The sequence below is a fragment of the Apis laboriosa genome, unplaced genomic scaffold, assembly GCF_014066325.1.
Source record: "Apis laboriosa isolate Shangri-la unplaced genomic scaffold, ASM1406632v1 scaffold9_cov152, whole genome shotgun sequence".
Lineage (NCBI taxonomy): Eukaryota > Metazoa > Arthropoda > Insecta > Hymenoptera > Apidae > Apis > Apis laboriosa.
Window position 1 is genome coordinate 2,897,296 of NW_025224966.1, and position 26,238 is coordinate 2,923,533.

Consider the following 26,238-nt stretch of genomic DNA (forward strand, 5'->3'; position numbering starts at 1 on the left):
ACTCAAAAAACTAAGCAAATGCACGAGCAAAAAATATATGGTGGATATCGTTCGACGTTGTCGGAAAGTTTTCATACGATAATCGTATCAATTAGTACGTCCGAGGCTATCTTTCTCGCTCCAAGTATTCCGTGAACGGATAATCCGATCTTGTCTGCCCTTAACCCACAATCAAAATCATTACACGTGACCGTATAAAGATTGAAAGAATTTCGCGTGTAATCGTTTCCGTAATAAAAAGTAAAAATACTAGAAAGAAGAAACCTGATCCGCGGTCACAGCTGATTCGTAGAATCAACGCAGAGCTCGGATTTGAATTATACATGTATTGCAGAACAAAGATCTGATTAGAATTCGATGGTGTCTCGCGTATAATTCAAGATCATTATCGTCCCTTATCTTCAGATACCGTTTTTTACTGGTGCGTATAACGCGATATTTAACGCGAGATCCGATAATATAAACAGCGAGAATAAAAAAAATACAATACAATAAACAATTTCGATTTAACGTAAATAAACGAAACGATTATATAGAACGTTACGATCCATACAACGAGAAACAGAAAAATCCATTAAAAGATCGATCTGTAAGAGAGAAACCGATTAGAATGCGATTTCTCCTCGATGCATTAAATGAGCGTTTGGAAAGGGACCAGAACGACGATAATATTACTAGAAAAATGTGAAAGAATGTTATCGTTATCGTTGTTCCATGGCAGGCAAACATCGACCGCTTTAATACAGAGAATCGCAAGGAAAATATGCAGTAATATATTATCTTATTTCGTATTGTAACACGTCGTGCGTAGACCATATGGGTGGTGCGATCACGGTTCAGACCAATGAGTGAATACGGTAATGTGCCTTACCCCCTTACACGTGATCCCATCTTCATCACGCCTACGTCATATCGCTGACCCCACGAGCAAAATAATACGCGATATTTAACAACGTTTTACCGAAACACCAACATATTTTGTGCTCCGACGGTATCAAAATGTGACGTGCCCTCGCTTTTGATTATCTTAATGTTATAAATCACGCGATACATGGACCGTGGAGTACGCCTCCACGTGGAACGATATGTCAACTCGCCGATCGGGCCGCGTTCTATTTGAACGAAAAGTTCGAAGGTTTCTTTTTTTTTTTTTTTTTTCGGGAAACCCGTTATCGTTATTGATACGGATAATCCGTAGTAATAAATCAATCCTGCATTATAAAAGTTTTTTCATGAATACGAAAGAAATACGAGAGAAGTAAATATTACGCTTATAAAATAATCTTAGAACGCGATAGAACAGCGGTTATGTTTTCCACATATATAATTGAAAACAAAAAATATATACAAAAAAATCTACTACACTTATATTATATATTTGTTAATAAAATATATGAAAATAATTGATCAAAATAAATTTAATTCTCACCTAATTCTTGATGTTTACACGATTTTCTCAAAAAGATGCGAGAATTCAAACTGATAATCCCCTCTGCGTTTCAAATTCACGTACTACTAACGCCATCAGTCGGAATAATCTAGAAATAAATGCAACGGAATGTATGTATATGTAAACTGTATTAACAATAGTTGATCAATAGATATTCTTAAAATTTTTTATGAAAAAACAATTATTTTATTCATTTAATGTTATTTATTTTTACGTAATACTTTGATATAAATTCTATTTAAGAATTAAACTTAAACTAACCCTATTTTTCTTATTCATAACCTGAAATTTATTCCATACGATATAAATTCCATTAAAAATAATTTTTACTTACATTTCTCCTTTAATATGTAACTTTTATCTATTCCGTTATATCTTTTGAACACATAATGAAACTGAATCACACTTTTTTTTGTATAAAATACTTATTTCACTAAAAAAACTCACAAAACCTCTCCATGAAACGCAATAACTTAAAATCTACGCGGCAAAATGGCGCTAAAGAATATGGCGCCAAATGCGCTCTCTGTCGTGAAAATACGAATTAATAAGATGACAAGCATTCAATACCATACAACTTATTACAAAAATGGCGCTTGCTGAAATTTGCGGTTTAAAATCGTTTGTTAATTTTAATACCTCTCGCGAAGAAGATTATTATTTGCGAGAAATTGAAGGATATAGTAAAAATTTTACAAATAATGCGCAACTAGCAATGCCACCATATATAAATGTAAGTAAATTATACAATCTGTATTCGTTTTTCATAACCATTCTTATAATTTAAATTTGCTACATCATGTTATATCATTTTTTTTTAATTCAATTTCTTGATGTGTGTAGCCAGCAGAAAAATTGGCTCACTTCGCAGAGGCACCGGATGAAGCAGGAAAACATCTAAAGATCAGATTTGATCATGGTACTACCACACTGGGTTTTCAATATCAAGGTGGAATTGTACTTGCTGTTGATTCACGAGCAACGGGAGGTCAATTTATCGGTAAATTTTTTATAATACCAGATATTATATTATATTATATTATATTATATTTTTTATATTTTTTAATGTTAAAAATTTATAATACTTTTATCGTAGGTTCATCCAGCATGAAGAAAATCGTTGAAATCAATGATTATCTCCTTGGAACATTAGCTGGCGGTGCTGCAGATTGTGTTTATTGGGATCGTGTTTTAGCAAAACAATGTCGTACATATGAACTAAGAAATAGAGAACGTATTTCTATTGCAGCAGCCAGCAAACTTTTATCAAATATGATATATAATTACAAGGGAATGGGATTAAGTATAGGTAAGATTCTATTTTTAAGTCAATTATTAAATAAATTTATTCAATAAAAATAATGAAATATTTATTATTTAATATATAAATTAATATAAATTAATATATATAAATAATTTATTATTATTTATTATTTAATGAAACAATAGGTATGATGCTTGCTGGATGGGACAAGAGAGGACCTAGTTTATATTATGTTGATTCAGAAGGTGCTCGTACACCAGGAAAAGTATTCAGTGTAGGATCAGGTTCAATTTATGCATTTGGTACATTAGATTCTGGATACCGCTGGGATCTATCCGACGAAGAAGCTTATGAACTTGGTAAAAGATCGATTTATCATGCCACTCATAGAGATGCTTACTCTGGTGGTATTGTAAGAGGTATGTAATAACACAGAAAAAAAATTACACGATATATTACAAAAAATGAATTTTTTACAGTGTATCACATAAAGCCAACGGGATGGGTACACATTTCTGACGAAGATTGTAAAGATCTTCACTATATGTATCAAGAACGAAAAGAAAAGAAGCTTAATTAATAATATATATGGCTTATTATATCTTGTCAAATGTTTTCTCTAATAAAATTTTCTTTTAAATATAAAATTTTCAAATTATTTGTTTCATCATTTCAATAAACGATATGAATATAATTTTTCAATATTGAAAGTAAATTCTAAACTCAATATTCACTATAAAAAAGATATAATAAAATTATCAGATGATAAAAAATAAACATTTGAAAATTATTCTCCCCACTGCTATCACCTATATACTTGTTACAGCGCCGGCCGCCATCGTGCCAGTGTGATTGGTACCTCTGTACAAGGCGTTATACCGTAAAACAAAATAGGTGTTTTAATTATATTTTAGCTTACTAATTAACATTAATTAGTAATTAAATGTCAAGTCCAGAAGAGTGCAAACTTAAGGGTGGACATCCTCCTGCAGGTAACTAAACCGTCATAATTTTCTTCAAAAGTAAAAAAGGTTAATATGTTTACTACGCATTGAATGACGTCGTATGCACCTGTCTAGATATTTCAAGGCCATCTGACGATATAACTTTCTTTCAATAAAAAAATTTATTTTATATTTTTTTTTTTCACAGTAAAAGCAGGCGGAATGAGAATCACCCAACACAAAACACCGAAAGAAGATCGGGAAATAAAACCACTTAAAGATGTGGATGAAAGTAAACCATCGAGTAGGTAAATATCTTTCAATCTTTGATAACAAATAATTTCACTTTTCAATGTAAATGAAAATCATTGTGCAATTTAATTTATGATTATTCGTTAAAAAATGAAAATACCGATAAAAGTATAAATGACTTTTGAGACAACATTTATTTAAAGTCGCTAATATACGTAGCCTAATATTCGATTTCTGCCATACTTGAGATAAATCGTCACAATCCGTATTACGCGTTAAAATGCAATATTGGACGAACAAAATGGATATACATACAACAAAAAAAAATAATGTTATCTTGAAATAATCAAAATAATTGAAAGAATAATATTATTTTTCATGATTTCTTAATAATATGATTAATAAAATCTTTTTTTTTTTTTTTCCAATTTTTTTAGTCCACCTAAAACTCTGATGATTAGTGGAGTTCCTGCAAAAGGAAATGCAGACTTTCCTCCAGAAGCCGTACAAGTCTTCCATGAAAAACCTGTACCAACTCATGATGCACGTCCAGCTCATTGTACACGTCCCATCATTATTCACCAACCAAGGAAGTGAATGATGTGCTTATTGTTTACATACAAATATAGGCTATTGGAAAAAACATTAGCCTATATACTTATCCATTGAATAAAAAAAAAGGAAAAAAAAAAAGAAAGAATGAATGATAATAAATATCTATATATATGTGTACTTAAAAGTTTCTTGGGATATAGACTTTATGTATTTGCAAATTTCTAAACATATTGTTCTTCATCCAAGAAGCTTTGATTTCATACGATATGAAACAAAGTACCTCACGAGAGTTTATTACTGTTATTAAAAAAAAGAAAAAAAAAAAAGAATTTATCTTTAACGCAGCGCCGACGAGATTCCTGTATCGGCATTTAGACAAACTTACTGCATTTTATCGAAGCAATGTATCATTCGAACGCAATTTTTAGATTAGATTGTAACATGATAGTGTGCTTTTAATCTCAAGTTATATAATGAAATGTTTTTAATTGTTCTCGGGACCAGTATTTCAAGTTGTGTAATATTGCGAAGGCTATATATTTTTTAATTTCGTGCATTTTATCCTTACTTTTTTTTTTAAATGTTAATAAGAAATTTCATTAACGTGTACATCTTATTATATAGTTTTCCACTGCGATAAAGTATCACACTACTTAATAAGCATAATTATTAAATGTCGAACGAGATTCATAATCGTTGGCCACAGTTTGTACGAGACTTGAAAAAAAAATATATATATATATATATATATTTACGTTCTAAACGTAAAAATTAAACGTATTTATTATTTTCCTTTTTCTTACTTTTATTCCCTACAGACATTGGACAAATAGTCACGCAATGTCGTTGGTAACCATGAGTAGCATTGAATATTGTCGTCATAGTAACTGGCATGAATTCTATAAACATAGCCACATTGATGTGTCAAAGGTCGAATGAAAAGCTGATCAAGTAGAGCTTCCTTCCTGATGTGTAAAGATGTGAATGCGTTACGGTCCTTAAACGCCGTTTCCGTCTGAAAATTTTCGTACGTCCTCAATCCTTCGGATCGCCGTATCAGTTCGTAAAGTTTCATCGTTTCCACCTTTAATCGCGATGTCGTCAAAAAATACCAACGAAAAGGTTTTGGAGATCGATGCACACGTCAGCAAACATTATGACATCGTTCGACGTCTTGGCAAAGGGGTAATTTTTTCTTCATTTTCTTTATTTTCACGAATCGTGTATTTCTTCAATCACAACTTCTCAAATCGTAATACGTCAAACAACTTTTTGAAATTTTTTTATTCCAACATTACTTTTTCCATTTCTTCCGATCTCTATATGAAATATTTAGCATTTTAGAAAGCGTGTGACAAAATAATTTGAAAAGATTCTTCCATTCATCGTACGATCGAAAGAAAAAAAAAAGAAAGATTATTTTCACATAATACAAAGAATAGGCTGAAGGAATTAGTAAACGTGGCATATGTATAGAATTATCGATAACAGTTGTCGTGGTACGTCCATCGCGGAAAAGTATATAACCGGAAGTAATCGATAGTCGAGCAGTTAGCAATGATAATCACGATCACGACGACACGAATGTCATGTCTAAGGACAAGACTGCTACATGTATTCACCGTTTGCGTTTCGTGACAAATCGGAATAAATTTTGTCGGAACGTTTGGTAAAATATATATGCGTTTGGAGGGAAAACAATGTTCTCGATGTTCTCGATCTTCCCGCAGGCTTACGGTATCGTATGGAAGGCGATAGACAAGAAAAACAAGGACACGGTAGCGGTGAAGAAGATCTTCGACGCCTTCAGAAACCAGACGGACGCACAGCGCACATTCCGTGAGATAATGTTCTTACTGTCGTTCGCCAATCACGACAACATCATACGATTGATCGGTCTTCACAAGGCGAACAACGACCGGGACATTTATCTCGTGTTCGAGTACATGGGTGAGTTTTACCCGGTCCGAAGAAGAAATACGAAAAAAAGGTCACATGCCGCGGTGATTCTCAGACTTTTGGCCTGAAACCCGTTTCGGCCCGTTTCCCCAGAAACCGATCTCCACAACGTGATTAAAAAGGGCAAGATCCTGAAGGACCTCCACAAGGTGTTCATCATGTATCAGCTGTTTAAGGCGATCAAATACATTCATTCGGGGAACGTGATACACAGAGACCTGAAGGTGAGACGGTCTACAATAATTGATTTCCATTCCCATCGGAATGACTGCCACGTTTACGTTCGTTCCAGCCATCAAACGTTCTACTAAATGCTCATTGTCATTGTAAAATCGCTGATTTTGGACTGGCACGGTCGGTCACTCAAATAGGCGAAGGAGATGGTGAAACTGCCAGCGATCCTACGCTCACGGATTACGTGGCGACTCGCTGGTACCGGGCACCGGAAATCCTCGTTGCTTCGAAAAGGTATCCCGTTATGCGTACACACGTGCATAGCTACGTTTACGTAAATTGATCGGCTATCGTTACACATTCAGGTACACGAAGGGTATCGATATGTGGTCGCTCGGATGTATTCTCGGCGAAATGCTGCTTGGAAAGCCATTGTTTCCTGGTTCGTCGACGATAAATCAAGTTGAGAGAATAATGGCCACTCTTCCGCCACCTACAAGAGAAGGTAATTACCTTCTGATGAAATCTGAATATATATATATATATATATATATAACGATGATGTATATATAATGAGATGACGATCGATCTCACTCGATCCATCCACTGTGATCTTTCTTCAGATCTGATTTCGGTTAGCGCCGGATACGGCACCAATTTGTTGGAAAAAACGCCGAATGCACCGAGACGCTCGTTGAAGGAATTGTTGCCAGAGGTGTCGGAGAAAGCATTGAGCCTCATCAGCAATCTTATAGTATTCAATCCTAATCACAGATTAACCGCTGTAGAGGCTCTGGAACATCCTTATGTGGCCGAGTACGTACGTTGTTCTCTCTCTTCTCTTTCTCTCTTTCTCTCTCTCTCTCTCTCTCTCTCTCTCTCTCTCTCTCTCTCTCTCTCTCTCTCTCTCTCTCTCGCAAAAAAAGAGAAAAAGAGAGAAAAAGAGAAATAAATTGATCTATCCATTAACGACGTTATTCGTTTCGCAGTTTTCACAGAAGAAGCAACGAACCGGAAAGAGGTTCGAGCGTGGTACCTCTGCTCAGGGACGATGTACAGCTCTCCGTCGACGAGTACAGAAATAAGCTTTATTCGATGATGGACGAGAAGCATCGCAAGCATAAGAATATGTATGTATATATATATATCGATACTTTATCATGATAAACGATTATTACTATAATTTAAACTTGATGTATCGATCGGAATGTATTAACAGGTCTAAGTCCAGAATCAGGCGATTATCGGAGCACATCAGGAAGGAAACAGTTAGTAGTAATAGTAACCCAGTTATCGGTCAAGGCGACGCGATTGTTGGTAAAAATCTTACACACTCATATCAAGATTTACGTAAGGAGAGAGGTAGAAGCGACGCATACGAGCCCTCTTACGTAGAAGGTACGTTGTTTAGAAACGATTTAATGTTCGGACCGATTGATTAATCGAGGGGAGAAACGTGTGAGAAATCGTGCTCTTTACTTTTAACGCAGTACGTTCGCAGCTGCCAAGCAAAAAGACGACACGGCATTCGCAAATTTTTAGTGATGAAAGAGTTACGAAGACGAGATCGATAACTATGGAGATGCAGACGCAAAATCCAAAAAATCTTCGACCACCTGGTAAGTGGTATTAAATAGCAATTGATGCTTTGGGCAAAAATTGGAGAATTTGACGAATCTTTTTCTTTTTTTTTTTTTTTTTTTAATATCCACCAGTTAAAAATGTGGCAACTCAGTACACGCACAACTTTGTGAACGGCAATCTGACTAATTTGACACCGAGCACGACCAAAAGCTGTTTATATCTGAATCAACAACACCGACCATTATCCAAATCTCAACGTTCGATACAATCCGATCAACCAGTGGTGGTAAGAGAACAGAGAATTTCTTTAAAAAAAAAAAAAAAAAAAAAAAAAAAGAATCCTTTACGTCTCTTCTTTCTTTATACTTGCGCATAACTCCCGTCCTTCGCTTAAAAGTAAAAAGACGATTCTGTCGTTACAGGCTACGTGTCGCGTGGGATTCATTTAGGTACCGTAATCATTTATACAGTGTCACAAATCACTGCTTCTCGCACGTTAACTCGACACGTTATCTTTCCCATACTCGAAATTAAATCGTATCAAATTCGCTTCACCCGTTCAATTCACCTTCGTCCCCGATACGTCTCTGCTCCGTTTCCATCTAATTTCACGTTTCATTCACAATTCGACACCGCATTCTTAATCCGTATCGATTTTTCTTTCTTTCTTTTTTTTCTTTTTCTTTTTCTTCTTTTCTTTTCTTCTCTTTTCTNTTTTTTTTTTTTTTTTGACAATTTGACAATTTCAGTGCGCTCCTGGAAAAAGAGCGAATCAAGCAGGATCTAGCAATCGGGACAAATTGCGAAGGAATAACAAACAGATCCGCACGACAAATCGACTCGCGTCCGAGACGAATTGGCGCGAGGAGGATCGGCAGAGGACTTCGTTCGGTTACGAGAATCCGAAGGGGCCGCAGACGAAGTACTTTGCGAGGACGCCTGACAGCACACCCTCTTATTACCTTAAGTGTCACAGCACCGTCAACAACAAGAATAACGCAAACAACAGCACCGAATCTTTGTACAATACTTACCATCCCACCGTGAAGAATTTAGCTATCCGAAACTACTTGAATCAGACGATACCATCGCGCGTGGAAGAGCAAACCCAGTCGTTCCCTTGCCGAACGAGAAATAACACGGATTGCCGGATGATACTTCGAAGTAACCCTAGCAATATCGAGAAGCTGAATCAGTCTATTAATTATCAAACAGTTAACGGGAATAATCGATCGAGGAACGGCCCGGTGAATCGGTGCCACGTCGTAGGGACACAGTCGAAACATTTTATCGATGAAATCGGTACGGGCAGCGAGAAGAAATTGACGCCTATACGGGACTCCCCTTTCTTAGAATCCTATACCCAGAGTCACGGTGTGATAACGGCGTCCGCGTACAAAGATCTACGAAACGGGACTATAAGATGGTAAAATGGCCAGGGTCCAACTTCCGAAAAAAAGAACGTTAATAATAATAATTCTCGTGTTACTCGTAAGAAAAAAATAATATATATATAATAATATATATATATATATATATGTAAAAGAATGTACGATTGGAATCAGATTCCTTCCTTTCGAAATCCTCGTAATGGATGATTCAACGTAACGGATGATTTGGCTTTGAGAATTAAATTATTCTGGAACAATTGTTTCTTCTTTCCTCCCTCTTCTTTCTCTAGCGAACGCGAGTGTAAATAATAATAGAGGAAAAAATAAATAAATAAATAAATGAATAAAAAATAAAAAAGTAAACGGCGAAACGAACAAGTGAATTGGCATGGTGAAAGAGCGACCGTTCTTTTTTTCGGAAGTTACGAACCCGGCTCAGGTAAAAAATAACGTTCCTTCCCTGAAATAAATTTTACAAGAAGCTAGATAAATTATTTAAAAAAAAAAAAAAGATAAAAATGTACAACAACAACAACAACAACAACAACAACAACAACGTATCGTGCAGTCGCACGATATATTTTCGAGTTCCTACGGGAATAAACTGCCGGAGCCTCATTAATATACATATAAACAAAGCCATCACAAGTGCAAGCATAAATAGCAAAATATAATATGATCTCGAGGCAAATGATACTTTAAGCTCTTAGGTAAGAAGAATTTTGCGATGTATGATCACTTTATAGTTCTAAGATAATAAACGGAAGAACATATTAAAAAAAATAATAATAATAATAAAAAAATAATACGAATATAGTCGATTTTTGAAGGTTCACGATTATCGAGTTGGATGATAAGTAACAAAAAAAAAAAAATAAAAAAAAAAAATAAAAAAATATAAAAAATAAGGACAAATGTATAAGTAAATAAAGATGGAGCCAATTTTCACGGGGCCAAAATGGCGTAACGATGTATCATTTTTTCATGGTATCATCGACATTTGTCCCCACCCCGCGAGAAGCTAGGATAATACAATCCTTCTCTCTTCGCGTTCATTGTTTATTCCTCGACTAATATGTAGCGTGTAAATTTCTTTGTAATATACCTTTTTTTGTGATACTTTTATGCGGCTATGTGGTAACGTCCAATTCGTATGTATTACCTGTCGTGGAATAAATTTTTATTAAAGGAATGCAACTTGTCCGCATTTTCTGCTCAAGATCAAAAGATTCTCCCGGCGGGGGAAAAAAAAATTGCGTCGTGCAGCAACGAGAATGTTCTTTTTCTCTGTTTCTTCTCTTCCACGTGTTTTCATTTTTCACCTCGTGACGTAATTCTAGGTCTCGTTCACGATCGTGTTTCTCTTCTTTCGAAAGTATTATCGTTAAAGCATGTATATATATATTATATATACATATTATTAATACAATGTTATCTTCTACTATTCAGATTTGTCAAGGCACGAGATAGTGAGTTACATAAATATAGAATTTCATCATAACTTACTTTTACTTCTACGTACTTTAACATGTTTAAAGAAATGCCACAAATTTTATCGTTCGTCGCATCAGATTTTAAAGAAATATAAATGTTTGCATGAATATCTCATTATATTTATCTTCAATTTCAATATAGTACTTGTGTTTCGAAACGCATCAAGATCCATCCTTATGCGTTATCATTTATATATTTCGTTCGATTAAATCTTTGCTAAAAAGTTCGAAAATTCTTATAAAACGGAAGAAAGAGAAAAAGAATTCCTTGCCTCGACAGCGTACTCATCCCTTGTCGGCCATCGATATCACGCTGGATTAATCAAAGTCTACGATTTGATCCGTACGATACGTTGAAACTACATATACGGAATACAAATCAGAACAAATCATACACGTTCTATTTCCAGAACGAGAGCAACATCATTATTGATTGATACGTATGCATAATGATTCTTGTGAAAATTAATGAAAGTAAAATAACCAATAATGGTATTATTCTTCAACAATAACCTCTTCGACGTTGTTTTAAATTTCAAAAAAATCGTGGGCACAATCGTTCCTCTTCGTATATATTTCGCAAAACCACTCATAGCCACGATCTTCAAGTCCAAGGAAATTCTTTTCGCTTCTATTTTTACGGAGGTCAATTCAATTCGAATTTAATTGAACCAGATAATACCATCAATGTCAATCCATAAAACGAACAAGTTTACTCAACGCAAACAAATATTTGCAAACCGTTTGTGTTAATTCAGTCTTGTCAGGATCTCATTACAACCCTTTTAGCATCCTTCTTCCTTATGGACGATACTTTCAAAGTTGAAAGAATGCGAATGACAAGGGTTAAATAGGGTGGAAAGTACGGTACGAAAAACTCGTCACTGTTTCAACATATTTCTCGAGCCTTATTTGCTTTCTCCACTCGGCCTCGGTTAACAAACTTACCCTTTAGCCCAGGCTTCCTCGTTAACTACGTCTACTCGCTTTCCTCGCGTATATCATTTAACGTAACATCACTTGATGTACACATACGGAATGTAGATCACCGGAACGAATTTCTTCTTCTTCTTCTTCTTCTTCTAAGAAATTAAATGTTAAAAAAATATCAAGTATTCCGTGAACATAATAATTTTATTATTTTCTTTTCGAGAAGATTAAAAACCATCCCAATTGAACTGTTACTCGATTTCACCGTTCACCTTTATATTCGTGCAATCTACATCTAATGTATATATATATATACATATATTAATAAATATTAATATTATAAATATATATATTAATAAATTTGCAGGTAAATCAGAAAATATTTCGAGAAATGATTCTCCGCTATTTTAATCGATCACCAATTGAGTCCTCTGTTTCCATTTACGCCGTCGATCTTTGTATGTACATCGAATATTTACAAACACATAACGACATATTCCGCATGTCTGTAAGAAATCGACTCTCACTAAAAACTCTCGTTAATCCTTAAATTAACTCGATAATTAACTCGGTTAACTCGAATTTTTTTGTTTATCAACGTTTTTCGTCCGTGATAACCAAAGTGTTCACAGGTTGAACTGCCTTGCTCTTCTCGCAACTGGTTTCCTGACTTTTCTTTAAGTGTACATGCCCGATCGCCGTGTCCGGCCTTCCTCTAAGACTTCGCAGCATGTAACAACGACGATGAGGGCTGTGCCTTGAGTAAAAGCTGTCGCAGCTGGTCGTGGTCGTTCGTCGAAGGGTTAAAACGGCGTGATTGCCACCGATCGGCAATCCACACCCGCATCCAGGTAACATTTTTTGCTTGCGAAGTAAGCTTCGTCTTATCGTGCCACTGGCACTGCCTGCGCACATATCATCGATCACTCCAGTCCCTTGAGCACCCTGGAACAATAGATCAAAACCACTAGAGGCGGTAGGACGCGTCTCTTAAAGTTATTGCTTCCTCTTTTCTTCTTTTTTTTTTTTTTTTTTTTCTTAAATTAATCGATTCTATGCAATATTTGATTAACAATAATAATATCGTTCACGACACGCGTTTTTCTAGTTTCTAATTCAATTTATTACTTTATGGAGGAAAGAAATTGTTATCGTTACATCGTTTTTTTTTTTTTTTAAATTAATAAATTCCATCGTGCTTGCGCCAATTTGTAAAATCTATTCGATAATGTTATCGTGTATAAATGTTTTATGTAGATTTATTATTCCAGGATAGAAATCGTTATTGCTTTCTTTTTTTTTTTTTCTTTTTCTTTTTTTAAATTATTCCATCCGTTTGTGTCAATTTCTGGAATTTACTTGATGATCTACGACGTTACCGCATTTCTAATGGATTTATTACACGAGAAACAGAGAGAGAGAGAGAGAGAGAGTGGAAATAAACGTTATAGACACAGAGTTTTAGAACTTTAATAGTATCCAACCGTGACACGATGCGTGTACACCGAGATCGTTAATCGAATTTGTATCCCGTGTAATGGAAAGTTAGCAAGTTCACTCAGCAAATGCTCAATTGGATACATGAATGTCAATTGTGGTTATTTTCGAAAAGTTGAAAGCGAATAAACCAGTAGCACATTAGTTTCTAAAAATCTAATCTCTTCAAAAACTTCACTTTGATACTCGTGATAATATTATCCATAATATAACAAACATACAAATATCTAGAGTATGAGAGTACGTCTGAGAGCGCGGACGTTACACGAGGAAAGGAATAACTTTACGAACGAATTATGTGTACATATGTTATACATCACGTCCATGTTTATTTCCTCGACAAAGATTTTACTAGTGCGGCTGCACGTGGAACCCGGCCAATTCTCGCAAATAGCGCGGGTAAATCCAAGAGGACGTGTCACGCTATGATTTCTCGAAGAATTTATCATTGGAATTCGTTAATCGGATAAATTGCGATACGTAGTGTACAAATTCCAGACGTAGAGGATTCCTCTTTTTATTTTCTCCACGACTGTCCGACCTCGTATCGTCGATCTTTTTCAGGTAACTGCTAAAGACTCGCGACGAATGCCGCAATTTCGATTTCAGGCCACGTGTCGTCAAATATCGAAAAACCCTTGAGGGAGATCGTCGAACTTAGAGGCGAGCCTTTTTTTGCGACCGTTTCAATATCGAGTTCGAACGCGATATTGATTAGAAATATTGAAAAAAAAAAAAAAGAAAAAAGGAGGAAGGAAAAGAAAAAGAAACTCGAGACTGAGTTTTTAATTTCCGTGTTTCGAGCGTCGCCAAAGAAGCGTGACATAGAAACGTTTTCATCAACATATGTACGCACCACCAATTGCACTTTACGCATACGTGTACGCCGTATGTTTGTAAATTTGTTACATCTTAAAAAAAAAAAAAAAAGAAAAAGAGATATCGCTACGTTTAAAAGTATATTTTCCATTTTTAAAGAAGTCTGTGGAATAAAACTAACAATTTCGATGTGAATCTCATATCGTTGACGAGATAGATACAAAAAGATTTGTTTTCTTTTTTAAATCGTTACATGGTGTGATCGGTACATGATTGGGGATCAAGGAAACTTACCCTTCGATGAGTCGTTCCACGTGTAAGCCCACAGGGGCTGTAGCAGAGGATCTCAGTCACGTTCTGACGAAAATTACGGGTCATAAAACAATACACGGTGGGATTCAATGCGCTATTCGCGTGTCCTAGAAACAGGCAATAGGAGAAAGCATTGTTCCACCCTTCCGCTTCTCCGTTCTCTGTCCCTCTCACACCTGCGAACAATTTCCAGTTTTATATCGAAATTTCGTTGATTCGATTTCTAGAGGAATCGAGTGATAAACCGACGTGTTCGATGATCACGTCTTCTTTCGCTGATACGAAAGGGTGAAAGTGTTAAAGTTAAAGTTAGCTTGATCGATCATTCTCAAACAAAATGGAATTAAATTATTATAGTATTTTATTAGTACTTATACAAGTATCGATCGAGAAATAGTGATTTTCCAACATTTTTATAAAGAATGATTACACTGATTACATTACACTAATAGTCTCTTAAGAGCATTAAAACGTTACAATTTGAAGGCTTTATATCGAAATTCGTCGGTTCGATTTCTAGAGGAATCGAGTGATGAAGCGGTATATTCGATGATCATGCTCTTTTGATGATATGGCTAATCAATTATTTTCAAACAAAGAGAAATAGAATTAAATTATTATGGTATTTTATTAGTATTTATACAAGTATCGAGAAGTGGCGATTTTCCGGCACGTTTTATAAAAAATGATTACATCCAAGTCTCTTAAGAGCATTAAAACGTTGCAATATCGTGGCTTTATAAATTCGATTTCTAGAGGAATGATAAAGCAACGTGTTCGATGATCTTTCGCTCTTTCGATGATACGAATTCAACGAAAGCGTGAAAGTTAAAGTTAAAGCCAATCAATTATTTTCAAACAAATAGAAATGAAATATTAAATTATTATTTTATTAGTATTTATACAAGTATCGACCGAGAAGTGGCGATTTTCCGGCACGTTTTATAAAAAATGATTACATCCAAGTCTCTTAAGAGCATTAAAACGTTGCAATATCGTGGCTTTATATCGTGGCTTTATCAATTCGATTTCTAGAGGAATGATAAAGCAACGTGTTCGATGATCTTTCGCTCTTTCGGTGATACGAATTCAACGAAAGCGTGAAAGCGTTAAAGTTAAAGTTAGAGCCAATCAATTATTTTCAAACAAATAGAAATGAAATATTAAATTATTACTTTATTAGTATTTATACAAGTATCGACCGAGAAGTGGCGATTTTCCGGCACGTTTTATAAAATAAATGATTCTCACTGATACTCACTGATTATATCCAAGTCTTTTAAGAGCATTAAAACGTTATACGGGAGCCAGCAGAGGGCAAAAAGCACAGCCAGAAGAAGCAGTATCCAAGCGATTCGCCTTCGCTCACGTACCAGCCTGAAACTCTGCGAACAGAATGCAGTTACGCTTTGGTTGTAAACGTTGGCCAGATTTAGATCAACATCGATTCATCGTCTAATCGTCGACAAGACGAGTACAAAGGCGAGCAGATATATCCGGTTTCGACAAAACCTATCGGGAAGAAATAGAAATGAAAATTTACAACGGAGGAAACGCGGCTGTTGAGCAAAGATACGAGTTAGAAAATCAAATAAGTGACGGTAAAAATAAAAAAAAGAGACAACAAGAGCAGAGGATAATTTTTTTTTTTTTTTTTTTTTTTATATACACGAGCTCGTCGCTCGAAACCCGTTTCCTTTCCTCGAATTCTAATTATTTCCGTATCCGCGCCTCCGTTGAATAGGCCTTAACGAAGCAAAGTTAGAAAATTAATAGGCATCGTTCGATCGAGATATGTATTCAATTAAATACTCGTAAAGCGCGCGTATCTATCCTTGCTACGACGCCAATTCTTCGGCGTTAGACGATTTTTCCTTTAAACGATCCTTGCATTGTCAAATTTCAAAATCATTGTTTCCAAAATTCTTGCTTATCGTGTTTCAACTAACCTGTTGCGAGCTGGCGCTTCCCTGGGCACCGTCGCAATCGAATGGCGGTTTCCTGGCGCACAGTGTACGGCCCATCATGATGTACGATAGCACCACGACGAATCCTAGGTAACAGAAATCGAGAAAACAGGATTGCATAGAGATTGAGAAAAATGGTAAAGCGATTATCCTCGTTTCACCCTTTCGAAAGGAATGAAACGTTCGAATTGAATTGAATTTGTTATTAATTGAATTTGTTATCAATTGAATTTATTATTAATTGGTCTTACCGGGAATAGCGTAAACCAGCACGAAGCACATGGTGCCAAAAAGCGGGGCCTCGATACCCACAGATTTGAAATCTTCCAAGCACATGTAGAAATACAAATCGGTGGAGATATTTTGCGCGAAATCCGACCCGTGAAAGGATATGTTCCTGAGTATCATGATACCTGGATTCTGAAGGGATGTCTGGAAAAGAAAAGGTGAGAAACATTCGTCGATAATTTTCTTTTTTTCGTTGATGACAAAGAAATAATGATGTTTAATGCTGAATGAAGATGAATATAAAACGAGGGAACGCTACTCTTTACGTAAAATGAGTATTTTATAGGCAAAAACGTCTTCAAAATACTAACCACTCTGAGAAGAGGAGCAAAGATGATCAAAGCGACCACCCAGAGAGCTATGATAACGAAGACCGTGCTCTTGCGGTTGAAAACTCGTCGAAAAGCTATGGGGCTTCTTATCGCTAAATATCTGTCAATGCTCATCGCGGTGATAGTAAAAACCGAGGCAGCTACCGCAACACCTACGAAATTTCAAATACGTGGATATTAACATATAACATAAAATGTTGGAACACCGGTTAATTAGAGATTCTTGAGCTAATTTTAAATAATCATTTTCTTTTACGAAAATTATTAACAAAAAACATTGCCAATCATAGAGTTCAAGCAACATGTGTCGAAAATCTGTTGAATATAACAAATATTTATCGAAAAAAATTATCTTATTCGTAGATATTGGACGAATAAATCGAATTTATTCAAAATGAACGATATGAAATTGCGTATAAAAAGGCAAATATTAAATTTCTCTAATAAATCAAGGATAAACAATACGTAAGGATATTTGGAAGAAGAGAAGAATGATAAAAAAAAAAGAGATGATAAAGGAGGATGATAAAAGAGGACAGTGATAAAAAGGAAGAGAAAGAAGAGAGTGATAAAGAAGTTGAAATTACCTCAAGAATCTCCAATTAATTAGTGTTAATCCTATATTTGAGTTGGGGGGAATAAATATATGTAAAGAAATATATCAAAGAAATTGTTATTTTAAAACCACTGTTATAAATGTCTGTCATAAATTCGATCCTTCAATAAAACGTTCAATTTTTGTTGGATTTGAATCTTTGTAGTTGAACGTGGGTGGTAAGGTCGTCGTCGGATAAAGAGAGAAATTAAAATTGAGCCCTAGTTGTGGAGGGAAACATTGAACCGCGATAAACGTGGATGTACGCGTGCGTGCAAGAACGCACACATTCCAAGTGAATCTTTTCTTGTACGCATCGCCCACGCCGCCTAAAGAGGGAGGGGGAGTGTTGTATCGCGACAACTCGAAGCTGCGAGACGTTCTCATTCATGTCACCTTACATTTCCGCGTGAGAGTTGGATAAAATAGGGATATGTATCTAAAAATATCACAAAAGAGTAATCGACGAAAAGCGATATTTATAACAACGTACAAAGATTCTAATCAATTTCAATCGGGCATAAAATGAAAGACAGATTGTTACAAGATCGTTGTTAAAATTACCCTGTAAGTAGAAGGAAATTTTACACATTATTTCGCCGTGGATCCATTTCATCGAGACCGCCTGGCTGACGGCAACCGGCATGCAAATCGTGGTCACCAAAAGATCCGCCACGGACAGATTAACCACGAAGTAATTAGTCACGCTGAAAATAATAAAGGAGTTCTTTTCGATCATCTTTGAATCATCTTCGTGTTCGCGTCAATCGATGCCCACACATCGTAAAAATTTATTGATTTTTATAAAGCACACAAGAGGATAAGATGGACTTTGGTAAGAATCTTAGGACAATCAATATTGGACGCTCATCGAAATACAAACGATATTTTATTAATATTCGGGTTCTCGGACAAGCAAACGAGATATTTTTTTTTTTTTTTTTTTTTTACGTTAGAAAATATACATACGTGTTTTCACCATGATTCGAGGAGGCGACGAATTTTATGCCGTGTCAGAAAATAAATAATTCGCGTACAACCGCTCGTTAAACATTCGTTTGGAGAGTTTTCGAGGAACGCGCACTCTCTGGATTATTGTTATCGTTGCAACGCGTTTTTGGTTAATATCAAAGTTTTCGCGCTCGTATTCACAGGGAACCCTCCGAAGGCGAGCAGAGAGGGCAACAATTTCTGCTTCATAAATAAATCGTGACGTTCGTTCACGTATCCCGACGAGTGCGAACCGATCGCTTATTTGCACGGATGCTTCATTCGTTGTCAGAAGTAAGCACACACTCTTACGTTTCTCCGTTTTCGAGCGAGAATGCTCGAGCTTAACACATTGTCGCGATTTTTAACGACCGCGTAAGTGAAATTTCGATCCGATCTTTTATTTATAAGAAGCACGATGAAATGCTAAAAAGAAAAAAAAATCGCAAGAAGATATGAATATTAATTAATTTAGAAAATTAATAGGCAACAAATAGTGACATTTAATTAACTCAAAGAAGAATATCAATATTATTAATGAAATTTTAAATCAAATTTTATTAAAATCATATTCGTGATTCTTTGTATTCATTTTTTTTTTTAATTCGTTACAACAATTGAACAAAAAACCACGAGATAAATAAAATTATTAATTTTTCATTCTTTCACGTAATGTGATATCACGTGCAAATCGCAACTCTTTTCTATTAATAAATTCGATTTACACTCCATTGTTTACTATTACTTCGAATACTATATTATTTATACATTCTTTTGAAATGCGTTGGAAATGCGTTGTTGGTATTTATTATACGCGTTCGTGCATCTTTGATTGTACCTGCCCTGACCCTAGTTTATCAGGAGTTAATCTAATTGCGTTAATTAATCGTCCCTCAACACCCGTTTACGTTATAGTTTTCGCCAAGTTCTTTCCAATGAAACTGGGTCAGGTGAGGTTTATCACGAGAATCGTCGTTTAAAGAACCAAGAATGATAAACGATTCACAATGGATGAGCGCGCAGAAGCTTCATTGCCATTATTTTGCGACGTGATCCAACGCGTTCTGTTTCGTTTCGTCGCTTCGTAAACTTTTCTCTTTTTTCGATAAACGATGGAAATTATAAAAAAAAGAAAGGGTAACACCATTTGGATTAAGAATAATCTTATAACGAGCCTCGCCCGAAGTTATAATTAAGTTCATTCACGATTTATTTATTTATTTTTTCTTTTTTCTTTTTTTTCCTGAGCGAAAGCGATACAACTCGATAATAATAATTGTGAAAACCACGACAAAAACATCAACTTTTTCGTCGACCGTTTCAATCGACTCGTCGTCACATAATAGTCGAATCTCGGTTGAGAAACTTCGTTTCACAATGAAAAGTCTCGCAAAGTTTAAATTACTACGAGCGAGGAGTTAATCGCCTTGTCTTCTATCGCGTTCCTCGAAACTTTCTCTCTCTCTCTCCCTCTCAACTTTGAATTTCGTTAAATATTCTCTTTAAGAGTTACAAAGTAAGAGATTAACTTTTAATCGAATTGCGTTAAGTAAGTTTCACAAAATCTAATTATTTCTACATACCTACGCATGTAATGATACTTGAAAACAACCGCGATGACGAGAATGTTGGCCGTCACCGCGAGCGCCATCACGAAAACATAGAGGACGATCAACAAGTAATTAGTCTTGCCTTGAAACTTGGCGAGGAGGTGACGAATTATATCCTCGGAATCTATGTATGAGAATATCATCTCATCGTTGTACGCCGAGCTATTAAATTCCAACCAGGAGGGTGTTGATATCATCATTCTCGAGTTCACGTCGTTCACGTTTCCCTATTTTATTATTTTCTCGTTTTTTACAATCCATCAAACTCCTTTATATAGGATTTCACGAAGGGTAATTTGTTCCTCTAACGGGAATGGATGGCACATCTGACTTCCGGTTGCTCCGGTTTCGGACCGAAGACAAGGAGGGTCATTGGATCGACGATGATAATTGATCGCTCGAGAAGACGCGTTTCGTAATACTTTGCTATCGTAATTACCGTTTTACCGTGTCACCGTTCGATTAAAATAAATTTTTATTACGCGATTATAAAGGGAATCGTGTCAGTGTCATAATCGAGTCATCGCGCATTATTAAGAAAGGAAAGTCGAATTCAACTCCTTCAACAACTTTGTCTCTGTTATTCCGTTTAATAATATATTTAATCCATTTCCACTTTCGTCGATGAAACGCTTTTCGTATATATTTCGTCGAAATCAAAATTTATACGTAGTTATAATTTTTCGACCAAGTCGAAGAAAAGTTTATAATTCGTCTATCACGTGTGAAATTATAGGCGGAATTTCGTGGCTATTTAAAAAGAAAAAAAAATCAATTCAAAGATATTGTTCTTGTTAATTCGTATAATCTTGTAATAATAAATATAATACGATCGTTAATAACGAGAATTTTGTTATTCATCATTTAATTCCAGAACATCAACGGAGAAACTGAATTCTAATTGAAAGATAAGTCTGTGAAATCTCGCCTCTCTTTACCCCTCAGTGTCTTTTCTCTTTTTTTTTTTCTATCTGATTCAAATTCAAAGTCACCCTGTATAGTCACGACAGGTTTTGTATCTGTGATCTAACCATCGTACATATGTCTACGATAAATAATTTTATCTGCCCAGCGACGAGATAACAAAAAAAAAAGGTAAATAAATTTGAAGGAAGTATCCGCGATATCCTCGCATTTTATCAATGTTTCGGAAAATTATAAATAATGCAAAAGTAATACGACGATTGATGATGGTTATTTTTGATAGACAGAGAACGCGATGTAAAATGTTTACATCGAACGAAATGTGTCAAAGATTAAAAAATTCGAATTTTTCGTAAAAGATCGAGGAAGAACGAACGAAATAATTAACGTAATTGTAGAATGTTTGCAAGTGGCGATTTTTTTCACGTAGCACGAATTTACATTTATTTTAAAAAAATATAGCCCGTGCACGTTACACACACAACATCCACTCGGCAAAGCTCTTAAGAAATTTACATGGAAAGAAACATTACGCAAATGGAACCATTGCACGCGTAGTTTCAACAATTCCTCTATGCGCTCGTTTTAAATATTTACTTTCTCGAGTAAAACTAAACAGGTTCGCGTGTTGAGTATCAAACAACCGGTATCTTTTAACCTTTTAAAGTCTTCTACTTTCCGCCAATTATTCTACCGATTTGTCTTCACCCATTCCAATTAATTCGAGCCGTTAATGATCAAAACACGTAAACTCTTCGTCACTTCGCATTCGAGTCGAGGTTTTTTTTCCGGCAACGATTCGGTTTCACCTCTTCCCTCGACCCTTTGGTAAACACGATCATACACACCGTTCGTGTTTCACTATTTCCACCGTTAATTTTCTACGAGAAATCCTACGAGATTCCTTCGCCCTCCCGGCGAAGAATAATACGCGTGAAAAGTTTCGGAAGCGGGGCCACGATAAACTGAAAGGAAGAATCGCAGCTCCCGCCGGCGCTCTTGAAAGCATTAGAGACGTTGGACACCACTCGCGCACGTTTCCTTCAATCGCGCGCCTGCGTTCTGTACGTTCTCTCTCAATCTTCTCCTTCCCGCTTCCTGTGTTATTCTTCGCAGGAGATCTATCGAAAAATGTCCAGATCCGGCTTGATCCCCTTGATCCATAAAAGTTCGGCAGACGTCATTACCGGAAAGGAACATCGCTGTTAAAATCATCGTGTTCCCCTCATTCGTCCCCACCATCCATCCCTCTCGCGTTACACGTGTCCTCTTCTTCTTTTTTTTTTCTTTTTTACGTGCCCTTTTTTTCGATTCGATTTCCAACGGAGCAAATTTTCCCCCGCGTATAAACGTGATCCCAAACTGCGAGTAAATCTCGTAATATATTTCCACGTGATATTACGCGTGATGTAGTATGCGAAATGAAATCTCGTCGTGTGTACGTGGAGAATCATTGCTGGAAAGAATCGAAATGTTTTATTTATTATGAAGAATTTTTCTATATCTAAAGGAATCGACGAGTGGAACTGCACTTTTGTTGTTCAATCAAGGTTTGAATAAAGATTGAATCTTTCATCAAACTTTCGGATAACGCGTGATTAACTTGCAACTTTTATTTTAACGAACCTGTATGAATAATATCAGAATTGTTGGATGGGTAATCGGGATATTCATATTTAATTAGATTTCGTTCTTCGTTTCTTTTTGATAGATGAAAAACTTCGTTTTATCTTCGAAAATAAGGAAATTACGACATGTTTTAATTAAGTAAACGAGTCAATCGTTTAAACCAATAAACTTTTATTCTTGTTAAAAATATAGAAACTGCATTCAATAATTCACAAAAACAAAAATAAAGAAAGCAAAACAAAAGATTTTCAATTTCAAACATATTTAAACATTTGGCTTTATTTACAAGTAATAAAGTCGTAAATACGCAATCTTGTTTACTTAATAAATACAATAATATCGTAAGAAGCTTTATATATTGCGTTCTTTCGTCAATCATATAAATCACTTCTCTTTTATATCCTCATATGAAACTCAGTCCACAAGTACGAGTGTCCGAACTCTATGAAGGAACGGTATAAGATACATTGATCAATAAATCAATGTACATTGTTCCAATGTGTCTCGTGAATATACTCACAAAAAAAAAAAGATGAGACAAAATTCACACATATTCCGTTACGACGGCGAGTCGATCGCATCTATTGTCATCCTCGTGTCGCTTCACATTAAAGGTCAACGGATAGATATGCAAGATTAATGCTTTCCTTTTCTCTCTCTCTCTCTTCCGTTTCCTATTTCGTACCTGTCTTGCTAATGCAACTTTTGTTACGATTCTTTAGATGGAATCGAAACGATAAAAGTATCGTGGAAATCTTGGAGGAAGTTTTTTAAGTAAGGATCACCAAGTACGTTGTTATCGCTGAGAATATCTGTAAAAAATATATAAAATCAAATATATTTCAGTGAAACACTCGATTATTTATCCTCGCGTCGTTTCTTTTCTTTTCTTTTTTCTTTCTTCTTTAACAACTTTTTATTTTCGTTCGTTGAATGCTCACCGAAAGCAGAAGAGGAAGATCGACGCGTATTAAACCAGCAACGGTAAAAATGTGTACTTTCCTTAGTTGAAAGTAAGCCGCTGCTTCTATATTTTCCTGTAATCAGAATCAATAGAGATCTCATAGAATACAAAGGCTCGAAGGAGCGTTCGCTTCGTTAAGAGCGAGGAATCTAATTTAAAGTAATTGATCGTTCAAGGGAAGAAAAAGGAGGAATATAGGAAGAGACGGTTTAGAGGAAATAATGAGAGAAAAAGCAAGTTGCGAGAATGTTATCATATTATCTAAAACTTAAAATTTCATCGAGGTTCTTTTATTTTTTATTTGTTTCTTGGAGAGACAAAGAGGGATATAAAGGAGTAAGGTTCGAAGAGTAAAGAAAAAAAATTTAGATCGAAACGATCAACGATCAACTTTTATTAATACCAGAGTACTGCTTACCTGTAAATGTAAATTCGATTTCAGAGAAACGGAAGAGTAAGGTGAGAAAATAAGCTTGCCGACACGATTCGCCTAAACAAATAATAATCGAGTTATATCGCCATACGTGTGGCGTTCGGGAAATTTCAGTTTGGTTTAGAGAAAGATCTACCTGATGAGCTGTCATGTGACACACGGTGGTAATCAATACGAGGTTCCACGCGCAATCAGTCACCAGCATTGATTCCCTGATCTTCCCGTAATCCGATAATTTGAACACTTTCAACGAATAAATCCTCGACATCAGGTTGAACGACATAGTCGAGATCCAAAACAACAACTGGATCGCGTATACGGAATTAATTATTTCGGTCGCGTTCGCTAGAGAACAATGAAGCCACCATATCTGTTGTAACATCGAATGCCTAATTGATCGATGCGCCTCTATTATCTTGTCAACTGGTAACAGGTCGGGGAAAAAACGATAAAAATAATTGTTTGAAAATAGGAGCACAAAGGTACGATTAAACATTCATTCAAACTCGTTAACCCGCGTCGCTCATGACACGATTAAAATCCTCGATAAAAATCCTACGATTTGTACTGTCATCGAGGAAACTGTGATCGAGACAGTATCGATTCGTATAAAATGAGTATCGAAGAAATTTTCGATTTCGTTCGATAGGGACGCGTGATTTTCATGATTTATTGTTGTTTTAAACGAAAGATCAGATTTTCGTATGAATTTGTAAGAAACAAATTTCAATGATAATAATCAAACATACGAACGAAACAGAATAAAATAAGAATTTATAGAGTGCCAAGATTCTTTACTGTGCAACATGAAGGAAGAAAAATATATAGATTAAAGAAAACGATCGACTACGATTAAACGATGCATAAAATTGATCGAAAATAAATAAACCCGTGAACTTTAATATTGTATATCCGTTTAAGAGATAAATAAGAAATAAACTCACCCTTAGAGAATTCTATCATTGAGCAGAGATGACGGAATCGTTCCTCGATAAGGAATAAAATGCACACGAATATCAAAATTTGTGTATTCATCGAGGCATCCATGATGAAGTAAATTATCCCGCGAAAAATTGGCACTCTCGACTCGATTCTATAAAAAGGAAAAATCTAAATAAATATCTATATATCTAAATATTAAAAATCTCAATAAAATAAAATTTTTATTGCGTATACATTTAACGTTTCGATAATTGCTTCACAAATGTTTAACGATTTATGTTGAACACATTTATATATTTATACAATTTCTCAACAATTCTAATCGAATTTGAAATAATCCTACTTTATTTTCAATTTTTAAACGATAAAAATTTGAACATTTATACGATATAATATATAACTATCGTAAAATTCGATGTTCGATTCCTTTTTTACAACATCTTACCTGTACGTGAAATATCCTACTATCGCCCAATATGAGAAACTGACGAACACTGTGACATGACAAATGATACGCAATTTATTTCCTTTTGAAAAATCACGAAATTTTGTAGCTCGATCAAAATTACGTAACTGCGATAAAACGGATCGAATCTTCCAATTCCATAAAGTTGTCACCGATGCATCCGTGAACAAGCACAAATAAATAAGAAATACTCTTATTATGACGATAAGCATGCTTTTTAAATCTGAATCTTCGTACGAGAATACATAAATGTACATTACTACGAGACTAATTAAATACAGAGTCATTGAGAAAACGATGAATATTATATCTCGAAGTCTTCTCGCTTTTACATTGTCCTTTGAAGCACACAGAGCGGTACATCCTAATATTAAACCGGCATTAAAAATCGAATTTGTATCTCCAACGAGCACCATTATTTCTGCAAACTTCTTTTTCTTTTTTAGATTTTAAAATATTATGTTATATTTAATT

General features: G+C 35.3%; 5 protein-coding genes across 7 annotated transcripts; 3 read left to right on the forward strand and 2 right to left on the reverse strand.

Moving 5' to 3' along the window:
* Nucleotides 1–2,016: 2,016 nt before the first annotated feature.
* Nucleotides 2,017–3,361, forward strand: LOC122719957 (proteasome subunit beta type-5-like). Its single transcript, XM_043946246.1, has 5 exons — nucleotides 2,017–2,183; nucleotides 2,294–2,450; nucleotides 2,547–2,759; nucleotides 2,900–3,133; nucleotides 3,194–3,361. Exons 1-5 carry the CDS (start codon nucleotides 2,040–2,042, stop codon nucleotides 3,292–3,294), a joined length of 849 nt encoding a protein of 282 aa, XP_043802181.1. The 5' UTR covers nucleotides 2,017–2,039; the 3' UTR covers nucleotides 3,295–3,361.
* A 185-nt stretch (nucleotides 3,362–3,546) lies between these two features.
* On the forward strand, nucleotides 3,547–5,236 carry LOC122719960 (death-associated protein 1). The gene is made up of 3 exons (XM_043946248.1): nucleotides 3,547–3,706; nucleotides 3,867–3,966; nucleotides 4,348–5,236. The coding sequence occupies exons 1-3, from the start codon at nucleotides 3,658–3,660 to the stop codon at nucleotides 4,505–4,507; spliced, it is 309 nt and encodes a 102-aa protein (XP_043802183.1). The 5' UTR covers nucleotides 3,547–3,657; the 3' UTR covers nucleotides 4,508–5,236.
* A 160-nt stretch (nucleotides 5,237–5,396) lies between these two features.
* Nucleotides 5,397–10,707, forward strand: LOC122719961 (mitogen-activated protein kinase 15). Its single transcript, XM_043946249.1, has 11 exons — nucleotides 5,397–5,650; nucleotides 6,196–6,415; nucleotides 6,518–6,648; nucleotides 6,717–6,892; nucleotides 6,964–7,103; nucleotides 7,222–7,414; nucleotides 7,588–7,728; nucleotides 7,818–7,996; nucleotides 8,089–8,217; nucleotides 8,314–8,468; nucleotides 8,932–10,707. The coding sequence occupies exons 1-11, from the start codon at nucleotides 5,561–5,563 to the stop codon at nucleotides 9,610–9,612; spliced, it is 2,235 nt and encodes a 744-aa protein (XP_043802184.1). The 5' UTR covers nucleotides 5,397–5,560; the 3' UTR covers nucleotides 9,613–10,707.
* A 1,499-nt stretch (nucleotides 10,708–12,206) lies between these two features.
* LOC122719826 (RYamide receptor-like) lies at nucleotides 12,207–22,298 on the reverse strand. 3 transcript variants are annotated; one of them, XM_043946013.1, is made up of 9 exons: nucleotides 22,179–22,298; nucleotides 20,380–21,156; nucleotides 18,371–18,513; nucleotides 17,191–17,363; nucleotides 16,843–17,023; nucleotides 16,574–16,677; nucleotides 15,886–16,009; nucleotides 14,607–14,800; nucleotides 12,207–12,941 (listed from the first exon to the last, which is right to left on the reverse strand). In XM_043946013.1, the coding sequence occupies exons 2-9, from the start codon at nucleotides 20,604–20,606 to the stop codon at nucleotides 12,591–12,593; spliced, it is 1,497 nt and encodes a 498-aa protein (XP_043801948.1). In that variant the 5' UTR covers nucleotides 20,607–21,156; nucleotides 22,179–22,298; the 3' UTR covers nucleotides 12,207–12,590. The 3 variants fall into 3 exon arrangements, with proteins under 3 accessions (XP_043801948.1, XP_043801950.1, XP_043801947.1); XM_043946015.1 differs by having other exon boundaries at nucleotides 20,380–20,633; nucleotides 22,179–22,290; XM_043946012.1 differs by having other exon boundaries at nucleotides 20,380–22,289.
* Nucleotides 22,299–23,729: 1,431 nt separating this feature from the next.
* Nucleotides 23,730–25,426, reverse strand: LOC122719962 (gustatory receptor 68a-like). Its single transcript, XM_043946250.1, has 5 exons — nucleotides 25,301–25,426; nucleotides 24,493–24,779; nucleotides 24,342–24,413; nucleotides 23,901–23,996; nucleotides 23,730–23,771 (listed from the first exon to the last, which is right to left on the reverse strand). Exons 1-5 carry the CDS (start codon nucleotides 25,401–25,403, stop codon nucleotides 23,730–23,732), a joined length of 600 nt encoding a protein of 199 aa, XP_043802185.1. The 5' UTR covers nucleotides 25,404–25,426.
* Nucleotides 25,427–26,238: the final 812 nt, after the last annotated feature.